Source organism: Lissotriton helveticus, chromosome 7 (genome assembly GCF_964261635.1).
Source record: "Lissotriton helveticus chromosome 7, aLisHel1.1, whole genome shotgun sequence".
NCBI classification, from domain to species: Eukaryota; Metazoa; Chordata; class Amphibia; order Caudata; family Salamandridae; genus Lissotriton; species Lissotriton helveticus.
This window is the reverse complement of record NC_136068.1, coordinates 1,391,248,547-1,391,262,360: the sequence shown is the minus strand read 5'-3', so window position 1 is coordinate 1,391,262,360 and position 13,814 is coordinate 1,391,248,547. Positions and strand designations below refer to the sequence as shown.

Below are 13,814 nucleotides of genomic sequence, written 5' to 3'. Positions count from 1 at the left end.
AATGAGTCAGGGTATTGAGAACTCATGCCATCATGACTGACCAATCACGAACAGGTTTTCCTGAAAGATGCTACATCTTTGTGTAGTCTGCCAATAATTAGGGTATAAAATATTGTCCTCTCTGGATGGGGGCTGGCTTTTCTCAGCTCAGCTGGCTTCTATGGGTTAGGTACAAGAAACGTCCCGGGAGATTGCTGAAGGGGAGGTGCGTCCGAGGAGTTTCAGGGGGAGGTTTCTTGCTTCCACGTCATATCTTGGCACATCAGGCCACATTCCTTTGAGGTCTGGTGAAGGGCGGGCTGTCTCCCTCCGTTTTGCTCTTTAGACACAGAGATGCACATGAGCAGCAACAGATAGAAAGGCTCTTTAGATTTAGATGCTAAACTTTAAGTTTATGCTTTGACTAATTAATTAGGTCTGAAAAGATTTATTTGACTTATGCATTTATTTCTCTTAATGGGAGATTTTTGCCAAGTATTTAATTATTGATTAGCCTTACAAGACTATTTTTCTTGGAAATTCTTTAAGAATTTTGACTGATATGTTGTGCCACATTTTCATAACTACATGTAATGCTTATATGCAGACTGTAATGTGTTCTGTATTATTGATATATTTCCTGTTCTCCAAATTCTGTAACCTGATTGATATTTTACTAATGAATAAAGGGTCAGAGAAAAATTAACTTTTGACTAGAAAATAAAACCCTTTAAATACTCAACAACTCTCTTTATTGGCTTAAATAATAATTGTATTTTGACTGTTCATCTTTATTTAAAATCTCCTGAAGGTAATACATGGTGTGAAGGGCCCAACACCTTTTGAGCGGTAAATTAGAGGTAGCATGAGGGTTTTACATTGAGAAATTACCAGAAGAAATTACCGCCCCATCACCGGTCTCTGCACTGTATACCGACTGGGTGCTGCTGGGCCCATCTCACCTCCATTTGCGTGCCATGCGGAGGACCTTAGGGAGCCTCTGGGTGTGCTCACGGGCGCTCCTGTAGTCCGCGGGCCGGAAGCCAGGCAGGAGCAAAACTGACTATGAAGGGGGCCGCCTCCCTGAGGAAAGGAGCAACAGAAGCTTTGCATTGCTGAAAGCGCATGGTGAGCGCTTTACCTTCTGTGACCCGGGTCTGAGGAGACAAGGGGTGTGGAAACTTCGGAGACTTCGCTCCGAGAATTGGCAAGGCAGGAAGCCAGGCACCAGACGCCTGACTGTGGGCGGGGCTCCCCAAAGGAGATGGAGAGCCTGGCATGGTTCCTGCAGTGGTGGTGAGCTGGGCCGGTAGGGAGCGTGAGCCCCGCTGGCCCCAATTTCTCAACTTCCCGCCTTCCCCAGCTTGGATGAGAGGGAGGAAGGTCAGCAACAAGTGAACTGGCCCTGAGTGGAGACGGGTCCTCCTGCCAGAAACAGGAAGTCAGGCGGCATTTGCCTGACTGTGGGCGGAGCTCCCTGTAAAGAGGAGGAGAGTCCTGCGTGTCTGATGGCATTGCTGGAGGCAAGGAGGAAGTCCAGCTGCGCAGAGGGGGCTGCCGGTGGTGAGAGGAGAGCCACCTGAGCCCCAAGAGGAACGGAAAAGGGAGCTTCACTTACGTCCAGCCTGTGAAGAGAGCGCTGTTTGGCCCCACCTCAGGTGAGAGGCTGTGTGAGAGGTGGGGGTAATGCGGCTCCATTCCCCTGCAGTAGCAGATGCCCCGAGTGGTAGTGGGCAGCTGCCTTGACTAATTCAAGGCACAGGACTATTAGCGAGGGACCCTGCAAGGTCGCCCCGCCGGAGCGGACAGTGTGGGTCCACCCCGCCCTCAGGGGCAGGTACATGCAGCATTTGTTGGTGGCAGTCTCCCCCGCTTGCCAGTGGGACTGCTGGGCTATTACGCACGAGACCATGTGTTGGGGACATTCTTTTGGGGTACAGTGTCAGGAATCAACATTCAGCTGCCAAAACTAGTTTACCTGATTGTGTTATTCGTATTTCAGCATTATTTAAAGATGTGAATCATGTCTGCATTCCTCACATACAGCAGTACATTGTTCTGTGATTAGTGCCGTTTATTTCTTCTTGTCCCTTGAAAGCTCTTTGTATATATTTATTTATTGATGAATGGCACATTAAAAAGAACTGCATCTTCAATAACGATCTTGCGCTTGTGCACATTCTGTTTAAACGTGCAAACTGAAGTTTTCATTTGTTGCCTAGCAACCGGCCGAGAAAACGTGTCTTCTAACTTAAACTTAAACAGACACGCGCTCGGCAACGCCCTAACGCGGCTATAGCCGAGAGACAAGCATTCCCTGCATGACTTCGTTCATCTTCAACAGAATAAAGTGGATTGTGCCATCTTCTAGGAATACTTGCTGACAGCCTCCTGAATGACGAAGAGCCGTCTCCAACGAGAACACAAGACATCAAGGAGCTAAGTCCCGAACTCTTTTGAACTTGCACTTGTCAGAAGTTAATTCATGCCTATTTGGAAATTGTGCTAAATAGATTTAACGCTTCGATCTGGAAGTATTTAAATGTTTAAAAGCCATGTTAGTAATGTGAAAGCAGAATTATCTGGAAAGTACAAGACTTTATTATTTGAAGGCAAGCTTGTTTAATTAGAGGATTGTAACAATGTCAAATAGTTTAGCGCTCTAGTTTGGAAAGAGCTTACAAAGAGACACGTAATTAATGTGAAGGCAGCATCGCTTGAAAAGTGCAAGGTGTTTATATTTCGAAATCAAGCACTGTTTAATTTAAGAACTGTTACACTTTTGGATTTATTTATTTATAAAGTTTTATATAGCGCAAACAAGAGCCCGAAGGTTATCAAAGCGCTTTACAAAAGGGTGGAAGGAAGGTCAACCAACCAATATCTATATCAAGTAAGAATAAACACCAAGAATAATCGCATGATTCGCAGACAAATGACACAAAGGAGAGTAACGCATTGTAACACGCTCTTTATTGTGCATTTGGTGTTATGGTGTCTGTAGTGTCCTCCTGGACACGTTCTAGTCTTTTACAATCTGTAACCTACACTTTACACCCACCCACCACTGATGTCACGAGTCATGTGACACAGTTAATAAATAGGGCGGAGCGCACGTGCTCTTGGCCAGATTTACTAACCCACTACCTCGTGTCTGCGTCTCTATCTTCACCGCAATGTGGGCTTAGCGCCCAACTTTACATTGGCGACGAGGACGGAGCTGTGCCCAGCGTGCCACAGTTGAAAAGTCGGGGGAAGGGAGAGAGAACTGCAAGGCGACATCGCGCCCCCCCCCCCTGCATGGGCGGCGCCGGCCGCCGAGAGGCCCGCGGGGCGTGTGGCGAGCCCCGGGCCTGGACGCTACAAAAGGGTGACCAGGAGCCTACCCCGCACCTCTCAAGCCTGAGTGAAAGAGGCCCAGCGGCCCGCGGGGCATGCCAAGAGCCCTAAGGTGAAGATACGGCGACCGGGTGCTCACCCCGTCAATGCCTGCCGCTGGGAAAAGGAGGAACCTGCGTGCGGGGCCGGACTGCTGATTCGCCGACCACCGCCACCGCCTGCAGAGAAGCGGCCTTACGTCGCGGCCAAGCGGAGCCCACCCGCGGTGGCCGCAACCAAGAGACCCCCAGAGTGAAAGCGGACCGACCGGAGCCCACCCGCATCGGCCGCAACCAGGCCGCAACTGATGGCCCCCACCGAGCGGTGATCAACGCGGAGCCCACCGGCGTGAAGGAAATGGCCCGCAGGCCGGAGGTGAGCCCAGGTGCGTGCGGAGGCCATAAGGGATAAGGCCATCGGGAGCCCACCCCGGTTACGTGGCCGACAGCACACTGCCCAAAGAAACGTGAGTGCACAAGCGGAGCCCACCCGCGGCCACTCTGAGCAGCGTCATCACCTCCCCACCCCGCGCAGCGTGAAGCATTAAAGAAGCTGCGGCGGGTGGGAGGAGAACCGAGTGGGAGAGCGAGCCTGCGGCCGATCGAGAGGAGCCGCTACCCACTCCCCGCCCCGTGAGGGAGAACGGCTTGGCCCCGAACGGAGTAGACAGACTCCGACAGCAGCACTGACGCCCCCACCCCCGCGCAGCGTGTGAGCTAAGAGCTGCTGCGGGCGGGTAGAGGCGGGAAGAATCAGCGTGTGGCCGACAGCCGACTGGAGCGGCGAAAGCCAAGTGCCCACTGCAGCGGGAAACTTCGCAAGTGAAAGGCTGGCCGCCGCAGCACCTCCCCAAAACCCTGTCCGCCTGGCACCAGATGAAACATAGCCGGTGGTGAGGGAAACCGCCGCACTGAGGGTAACTGCAAAGCTTTCAACGCTACAGCAGTTACTCCACTCACCTGAAAATGTCCTGTGAGGCAGCCCTGAACCGAAAAAGAGCATTTGATACGGACCGGAGCCGTCTCAGCCTGGCAAGCAGCCCCAGCATCTCCGCTGCAGAACGATTCCCAGCTCCGGCCAGAGACGCTGCAACGACGGAAACGAACAATTTGCACCGCAGTGCCACCCGGTGGCCACCTGTGGTACTGCAGCCACACCATTCCAATAAACTTCAGAGGAACGCCTGCAGTAACAGTATGCAAACTTTGTCAAACAAGGACAATTCCAAACCCCGTTTTTTACAGAAGCACTGGCACTGATGGGGCTCAGTCCCTTTATTACAGCTAGGTGGAGATACATGTCTAAGCCCACACCGGCACAAGCAGCAGCCATCCAACACCTAAAGTGACACCCTCTGTGCATCACTCACTTCACTGACAGACTCCCTCTGAAATGCACGGCAGGGACAGCAAGTTGGCTCCCAGTACCACAGAAGAAACACGAGAAGGCCCTGTGCCAACCGTCATCCCGGAAGGAGACGCCACAATGACAGCAGCACCATCTTTGTTCAAGGGGGAACTGAGGCTTCAAAGCACAGCCAGCGCAAGAACTGATTACACCCAGCTGCCCTGCAAGAGAAAGGTGCATGAGAAGCCTACAGTATCGGTCCCTACGCAGCAAGATGGCAAGTCCCAAAGAGTGCAGCCATCAGCGCGCGGACAAGGAAGACCAGAAGAGGTAAACGGAGTGGTGACGTAACCCTCCTGAAGCACTACACAGACACTAAAGCCTGTACCCCCACACGGGAACACCAGCGGAAGTCACAGGAGTGGTGGCGCAACCCTCCGGACACAGTGAAGCACCCCAGAAGCGCTGACAAAAGCGCGCCACGCTAAAGCATTGCAACGGAAAAAAACAGTGATCACACAGATCACCGGGAGCATCCAAGAAGAAAACGGAGTACGCAAAGGACACAAAAAGCCAGAAGCACGCAAGAGGTCGCGCCAGTGAACCTGACTACACAGTCAGCACCCAGAAAACCTCTCCACACAGAAACACTGCTGAACGCAGGTCGGAGAGCACACACCTCTCCACCGCCACAGCGAAACCCTACAGCAGGCCGAAGACCACCAACAGTGTCCTCCCTCGCACTGCCTCCAGATGGAGTCGGCAGTGACCCACGACAGGCAAGAGAGGAGTCGCACACCCCACGTGTCAGGCCGCCACAGCACCAAGTGCTCCAACAAACAGCGACACAAGACCGGACGTCACGTCGCCCAGCAAACAAGGAGCACCTCACTAAGTGACCAGCCCAGCCAAACATACCAGCACAAAGGTAGAAGCCGGCGCCACAATAGCGTCGCCCCGAGGTCCAAACGCAACACTCTCTAAGAAATGAAGAAGAGTGACAGCCCTGTCACCCCGAAGACCGGATGAGCACAGGTGGGCTGAACAAGCCAACAAAGGGAGAAGACCGAGGACTCACAGCCAGCCAAGAAGCACACCCTGACACACCAGACAGCCACCAAGGCGGACCGACGTCCCAGGGTACAGCCCCACGGATGAACCAAACATAAGCCGCAGCAAGCGCAGTCCACGTCTCATCCCAACGCTTCCCCAGGCGACCGTCCATCCCCGAGCGTCGGCAGTCTGAGTCAGTCGGCATCCCTGCTCCCGAACGCAGATGCCAAGGGCGAAGATCAGCACTGAGCGGCCGCCCTCTCACCACCTCAAGATGGAGTCGGCAGTGGCCCCACAACAGGCAAGAGAGGAACCGTACACTCTACGTGTCAAGCCGCCACCTAAGGTCAACCTCAACAAAGCGGAGGCACATGGCTGCCAAATCTCTCCGGACATCCAACACTCCCAGCAAGTCACCATCACCTATCATCCCGAGTCTCTACCTGGCTGGCAACCACCATCACCCCAGCCATCAGCACCTGCGCCAATCTACACCACTGCCAGAGACCGGCAGTGTGGACTGGCAAGAAGTTCAAGTAAGACGTGGTCTGTGACCAAGGAACCAACGAACTTCGACACCCTTAAGAACCAGAAGTATAACCATTACAGGAGAAGGTCGCGGCGACTGGTCCAGTCACAGAGTGGAAAAGAAGACAGTGTCCTAAGAGCCAGGACAAGACCAGACGGAAACGGGCGGAGTGCACGCCGCTCGGAGAAGCCTGGTCAGGAGGACAAGAGCAGCGAGATGACCAGACCACGCCGCGAAAAAGGAAAAACAGAGGAGAAGGGCACGACGCCATGAAGGAAAGAGAAGAAAGGAGTCAAGTGGCACGACGCCATCAAGAACAGCAACATCCAGAAAGGTGAGGAGAGGTGTGACAAGTCTGCACACCCACCATAAGAGAAGGTGACACGGACCACAACATCGAATACAAGGGCCTACAAGTCCAGGGGAACATCGGTAGCACTAGGTGAAGAACAGGCCTCTACCTACAAGTCTTCTGACAACCCGTCGACTGCAGGAATGAACAGGCTGGACCATTGGCAACACCCACCTTTGGGATTGAGCGGAAGTCTGGATGGGGAGAACGCTCAGACGCCCGGCAGAGGGAGAACTGACCACCCCGCACCAGCCCGTGGAGATCCAAGGGGCAAAGGCCTCAGGGACACCTGTGGCAGAGGGTCCCGACACGAGAGATGGATCCGTCGCCGTCTACCCTGCACGTCCCAGGAAAAAGGGGAACTCGTGCGCAAAGGAAAGAGTCAACAACCACCCTCCAGGCGGAGCTACGGATGCATGGTAGTAATCTCATCGCCTCCTACACTCACACCGGCTTGTGGAGTTGGAGCAACGCTACAGAGAACACCCTGCCCAGCGGAAACCTGAAGAAGAGGGCCTCCGGGACATCTCGTGGCAGGAGAACACCCGCGAGAGGGGCGTCCCAGTGAGAAGGATGCCCTTCAACCACTCACTCTTTTGCAATGTGAAGCCAAGCTGCCTACAGTGAAGAAACCCGACGGACTAGTAAAAGACAACCTCCATCAAGTCTACCTTCTGGTCATCCTGTTCGGCGTCACTCCAAGACCAAGCTCTCAAATGACAGGACCAGGACGTCGAGCCCAAGAGAACGAACATTTCAGCTGAAGATTTCCACCGTCGTCATCTAGCAAGCAGCTGAAGAGACTCTTTCTAAATTTATGAGTTTGCATATTTTGTGTTTTCCCCCCACAGGTTCGGACTTTTGTTTAGTCTCAACTTTTATTGAGTTGGGGAGGAATGTAGTGTCCTCCTGGACACGTTCTAGTCTTTTACAATCTGTAACCTACACTTTACACCCACCCACCACTGATGTCACGAGTCATGTGACACAGTTAATAAATAGGGCGGAGCGCACGTGCTCTTGGCCAGATTTACTAACCCACTACCTCGTGTCTGCGTCTCTATCTTCACCGCAATGTGGGCTTAGCGCCCAACATTACAGTGTCTTTTTGAGTAACAGAATTAACAGCCTCTTAAGAACATTTGAGAACTTAAGGTGTTAAAGTCAGAATAGACGCTCAAGGGTAGTACTAAGGTGAGGAGCATTGGCATGTTCAAACATTTATACTGCAATTAGGGGAAAGAAACAGGTTGTATCTTATTTGTCTCCTTCCTTTCTTATATTTAATCTAGTCTATTCAAGATTGCTGATTTAATGCCAATCTATATTGTGACAAGAGGCTCAACCATACATGTCTTCTCATTCTAGCGAATTCTGTGCCTTACATCAGGTGATTACTATTGTTTAACGCAGTACATTTAGTTATAATTTTTTTTGTTTAAATTTAGTGTTTATGAAAGTATTATTTATTTTTCTAGAGTAAAAGACGTAGGCGACTTTGTAATTAAGAACCCGGCTGGTCCAGACAGCAGAGTTGCAGTGTCTTTTCTTTCTTTGTGTCTGTTCGTTGTCCCAAAACCCCTTCCCTTTCAAAGTATCTGCTAGCCTCATTGTTTACTAATCAGTGGAGCTGGGATATAGTCTGGAAGGGCTGGGGCAAAGTCATCCCCACTCTTGACTACCTGGTTTGCCGGTGAGTGGTTAGACCACCATAACATACAGCAGCGTCGGCCCTTAGTGGACATCCACGAGGGAAGTGCCCATCGCCTAGAGGAGGCTGTAGGGTGTGGGCCTTCCAGAGACACGGGGCCAGTTTGCAAGCCTTGGTGGAGGAAAGGCCCTCCACAGACTAGCCACGCAGTCCAACTAGAAATCGCAGGAGCGCTGGGACTGCCCTTTTGGGGCCAGCGGGCTCTCAGGGACATTGGGGAATATTGTGCATAATGATCATGCCTAAGAGGGGCATGATGTATGGTGACATAGCCCTGCATTTCTGCTGATTATATTTTTAATCATTTGCCAGGAAGTGCCATGATGTCTATGCATTAGGTGTTTATACTGCGGAGGTAATGTGTTGCTACTAAGTGATTACCGCACACTGTTGATTAGGTACAGCCCTAAGAGGGGCCTAATGCGATTATTATGTTTTGCATAATATGTTGTCCTAGGTGATACCAGGATGCTAATACCTAATGTGATTGATGCATAATATGTTTATGCTAGGTGCACCTTTACCAGTGATTACTGGTTGTTTCCTCCAAATGTGAGATGTGATGGTATGCCTAAAATGTTCTGCATATACTAAGTGCTGTGTTGCCAGTAGTTACTGGTTGTTTTATTTTCCTTACTAAGTGAGATCTAATGCTTCTGACAGTGGCCCGATTGGCCCTGTCAGGTATATAATCCCCTGTAAAATAATACCTAGTGCCAGGTGGCACAGTGTATAAATGTCATTTGTTCTAATGTGTCTTATGGATAATAGAAATGAAACGCGTTACTTACCTGTAACAGCAGTTATCCAGTATTGGTGTCTTTCATAGATTCACATGCCTGAATCATTCCCCGTTGTCGAGACGGGAGCCTCCGGTATATAGAAAAGTAATGTCCTATAGACATACATAAAGAAAAATAGGCCTAAGGGCATCACCTTAGTAGCCTATCCTTGTCCTTATGCAAAAAGGACCAAACTCTTAGAGCCAGCCAATCAGCTATCACCTCCCTCTAGAACCTTCCTGGCAGGAGCCTCAGTCTCTCAGATTTTCTACCGCACGTTGTGCTAGGGAGTCTCCAGCCTGAGTTCTCCTCAGGATCTCTTCAAAACCTACTTATTCACTGGTTTAAGTGAATTCTTTCTCAGAATATTGAACAGGGATACTTCAGACTCTTCTCCTTGCAGTAAGTGATTTCTTCTTCAACATTCTAAAGAAATATCGGAATCCCAGAAGAAAGCCCTTTTCAGGGCCTGCTCTTCATGTGGGAAGAAAAGGCTACACGTGGAGGACAAGCATGACCTGTGCTTATACTGCCTTTATCCTGACCACGTCCCTAAAGACTGTAAGATCTGTCGGTCATTCCCTAACAAGACCTTGAGGGATAGAGAAGGTCGTCTACTAATTTGGTTGGACAGGCTTAAACAAAGGGACAATGTGGAGTCATCAGAGGGGAGCTTTTCTATGACCTCAGTAGTCTCCCACAAGAGGCCAAGGGGGGAGTCCCCTGGCCCCTCGGACACTCCTCCTATGAAGATACAAAAGAAATCTTCAGAGGCAAGATCGACCACATCTTCGGTGTCTGACAAGGGCTCTCCGGCCTTTAAGAAGCCTGCGCAATCTGCTACTAAACTTGCGCCACAAAAAAGGGTCGTGACGCCTCTTGCTACAGTCACATAAGAGGGTAACTTCTGCATAGAGCAGAACTCAGGAGTTCAACTAAGATACTGACATTGGGGTATGTTATGTAAATTGTAGGAAGAAAATAAGGGGTGTATAAGAGAGAGAGAGAGAGAGAGAGAGAGAGAGAGAGAGAGAGAGAGAGAAATGTTACTTACCCTGTAAGCACCTGTTTGAAGCATGTAGTGCTATAGATTCACATGATCTGCATTCTCCTGCCACCTAGTGTTGGGCTCGGATGTGTATAACTTGTTTTTCTTTGAAGAGGTTTTTTGTACTACGAGATAGTGATTCTTCCTATAACTGTTAATACGCGTGGGCATCTGCTCCATTGTTAGATTGATTTCCCACACGACAGGTGAGGATGGAGATGCAGCACGGAAAGTACAGGAAGATAACCATGCAAGTAAATGTAGGAAAGAAGGAAAATACATCTGCAACAACCGAAAGCTTCAAGGGAGGAAGGTAGGTGCATGTGAACCTACAGCACTACATGTCACAAACAGATGCTTACAGGATAAGTAATATTTTCCGTTTGTGGCATGTGTACCTATAGATACATATGTTCTGCATTGAATGTAAAGCAATTTTCCCATTAGCGGTGCCTGTGGGAAGCTGGGTTTCTGGTGCCAATCAGGTTCCCAGGGCCTGTGTTCTTTCCCATAACTGTACCTTGTACCCCCAATTGGCACCTCTCTGGTCACATGTCAGTCCCTTGTAAAAGGTACCATGGGCACTGTGGCCAGGAAAGGTCTCTAAGGGTTACAGCACTTATTGTGCCAAACTTAGAGGCCCTGTAACTTCACACACACACACTGCCATTGCGGGCTGCGTGTTTTGGTGCAAAACAAAGTGAAGAGTCGACATGGCACACATGCCTACAACCCACTGCCCTGGCATAGATCAGTCACCCCTCTAGCTGGGTGCACTATAAATGTAAATGTAAATGTAGTATACTTGTAAAGCGCACAGCTGCCCCAGCAACGGGGCGTCCCGGCGCTGTATAACTCTGGGGAACCCGTCCTGGCTTTCCCTGTGGGATGGTCCCTTGCTGGGAGTCCCCAAGGTGGAGCCAGGCATCCCCCGAATTGGTGGGGCCGTTGTGGAGATTAGGCAAGCTAATGCCCAGAGTTGCCGAGTGGAACCCCTGGTTAGGAGAAGCACCGAAGCGAGAATTATCGAGTCCGCTGACCAAGGTCCACGACCCTGCCGCGTCGGGAATTGAACCCTGGTCCCAGGCTGACTTCTGCTCTCAGGCCTGCCGCCTCTAACCAGTGAGCCACACTACTCCACCAGCGGTGAGGGTACAGGTGCATGAGCCCTGCACCCCTACAGTGTCAAGACCAATTCATTACCAGTCCCTACCTTGTGACTCAAAATACTTTTTAATAGAAAAACAAGTTGTACACATCCACACCCAACACTAGATGGCAGGAGTATGCAGAGCACCTGTATCTACATCTACAGCTTCACATGTCACAAATTTAATTTTCCTAACAGCAATTAATGTTAATAAGATAACGTGATTTCCTCTTGAAATGTACAGCAGTAATATAACAGTTCTAGAATCAAACAGGATGTCGACAGACTGGCGAGAGTAGGAATACCTTTTCTAATTGATTATCATGTATTGTTTTACAAGAAAGTCAGAGGATCCTTACCCTAGAGCAAAAGAAAAGTAGGGAAATACCTTTATTGGGAGGATACTTGGGCTTCTTTCCTCCTCCGACTAACGCCAAATAGTTACACCGAAACAACATTTCAACATGGCCAACACCTCCTTCAAGGAATTCTGAGTGGGGAAATAAAAAATATGCCTGCTATTAGCAAGTGAACAACACGTCTTACTTTAAATTGTAAAAAATCCCTGCTAAGGCAACGAATTTTGAGTACCTGCTTGATTTATTGAGTCCCTTTTTCACAAAAGTGATGTCATTTATAATTTGGGAGCAGCTGCTGATAAGCAAAATGGTGCTTGAGAAAGAGTAGAATGATAGGAGCATGGTGGCTAACACACGTATGTCCTCACTAAACACTGTGTGGTAAACTGGCCACAAAACTGAGTGCAAATGATACTTTACCTGGATCCTCACCAAGTAAAAAATATGGCATAAGAAGTAAAACATTTTTTGAACTAGTTTTTGCTCTGCATTTCGCTTGATCTCAAATTGTGATGGAGTGAGGGCTATTTCTGCTGATCACATAATAGCTGCGGAATGAAATTGGGTGGAGATATAATTTCTACCTGTTTTAGTGTTGCATCTAATTCTATTGGAGGCCCTTGATCAGGAGTATCCTTGATGAGTTAATGTCTCAGTCCATCATGTTACAGCATGCTACTTATTCACTTTAAAACTATGCCTCAGTGGTTTGTCTTTAGAAAGCATTTAGAGCATACAATAGGAAAAGGTAGGATAAAACAGAAACCTGCGGTAACTCATGCATAAGGAAACACAGTGGGTACTGTAATATATTTATAAATCCATCCCAAACCATGCTTTAGCTATCTTGTCCACTGATCTAAGACCTCGTGTGGCCAAAATAAGCATACAAGGTGCATTCAAAATAAAAAAATCCCGTTTGAAGAGGTGTATTCAAAATAAAAAAAATCCTGTCAGAAGCCTTTCGGCTTAGCACCTTCCACTGGGCCTATGTCATATCCATGGTGGACATATTTTATTTACATTTCAGGACGGTTGTCCATCAGCACTTTCCATGACCCATTCATCTGCTAGAGTGTTAACTCATATGCATTAATGGATTTTCTTGGTGTCCACTTTACCATTCTAACTACACAATATCATTGTCCTTCACTGATATGATTATCAATCTTAGCCTTTGAATCATTAAACATTTTAATTATAGATAATACAAAAACGGTATTCCAAATGTTAATAATGAACGTGTGTATGTATGTACATATAACATTTTTTTTTAAAGCCATGATGCTGGGATCAGTGAGTCAGGTAAACGACAGGCTGCAAATACAAAATATGTTTTTTACATTTCTGGCAGCATATTTTTTAAAAGAGAAACTATAATAAATGGCAAGAATGCCAACACTCAGTAGTAATGTTAGTAGGAAGTTGCTCAAGAAGCTACATGGCAACAGTGTTTCAACCCATTAAGGGATGTAGGATCTTCATCAGGACTAGAAATGAGACCTGAGAGAAAGAAGTCAAGGATGCAGACTCTTCAAGAAAAAGTAGGAACCTGTGGATCCTAAAGTAATGTCCGAGGAGAAGCCCATCAAAGAAACTGAGAGCTAGGCCGGAAAGGCAGGAAGGCTGTAATCAATTAGAAGGAAAGGCACTGGAGACGGACCGCAAAGACCCAATTTTGATAATTAAATTGTCAAGTCCAGTTCCAAAATTAAAGGAACCGGTGCCCAAGAAAAATAAACATAACACTGCTGACTTGTAATTCCTTGAACTACTACCTACTACCAAAATCATTATTTTTGAATTATTTTCATTAATTGTACATATACAGATCCTTTACCTATGGAACATACATGAATTGCTGTGCTGCCTTATGTGTCTTTAGATAAGAACATGTGAAAAGTTGTTAGACGTTTTCCGAAGCACTATACAAGTTTACAGTTGTATGGTCAATAAAGAAACAGAGGTACAAATAAGCAGCTCAACAGAATGTAAACAAAACAACTTAGAGTGTTTGGCCCAAATGCTATATGGCCTCATGTTCACAGTGCTGGGACATGGCTCATTCACTCGAGACGTTGTGCCTGAACAGAAACAGAATGACAGCCTCTGTCTGACTCAAGGCA

General features: G+C 48.4%; 1 protein-coding gene across 6 annotated transcripts in view; it reads right to left on the bottom strand.

Moving 5' to 3' along the window:
* WDR45B (WD repeat domain 45B) overlaps window positions 1-13,814 on the bottom strand; it is an 830,957-nt gene that overhangs the window by 520,810 nt on the left and 296,333 nt on the right. For all 6 annotated transcript variants that reach the window (XM_078654716.1, XM_078654712.1, XM_078654713.1 and 3 more), the window contains one exon: window positions 11,718-11,819. In XM_078654716.1, coding sequence (XP_078510842.1) covers window positions 11,718-11,819 — 102 coding nt within the window. The remainder of the gene's footprint in view (window positions 1-11,717; window positions 11,820-13,814) is intronic.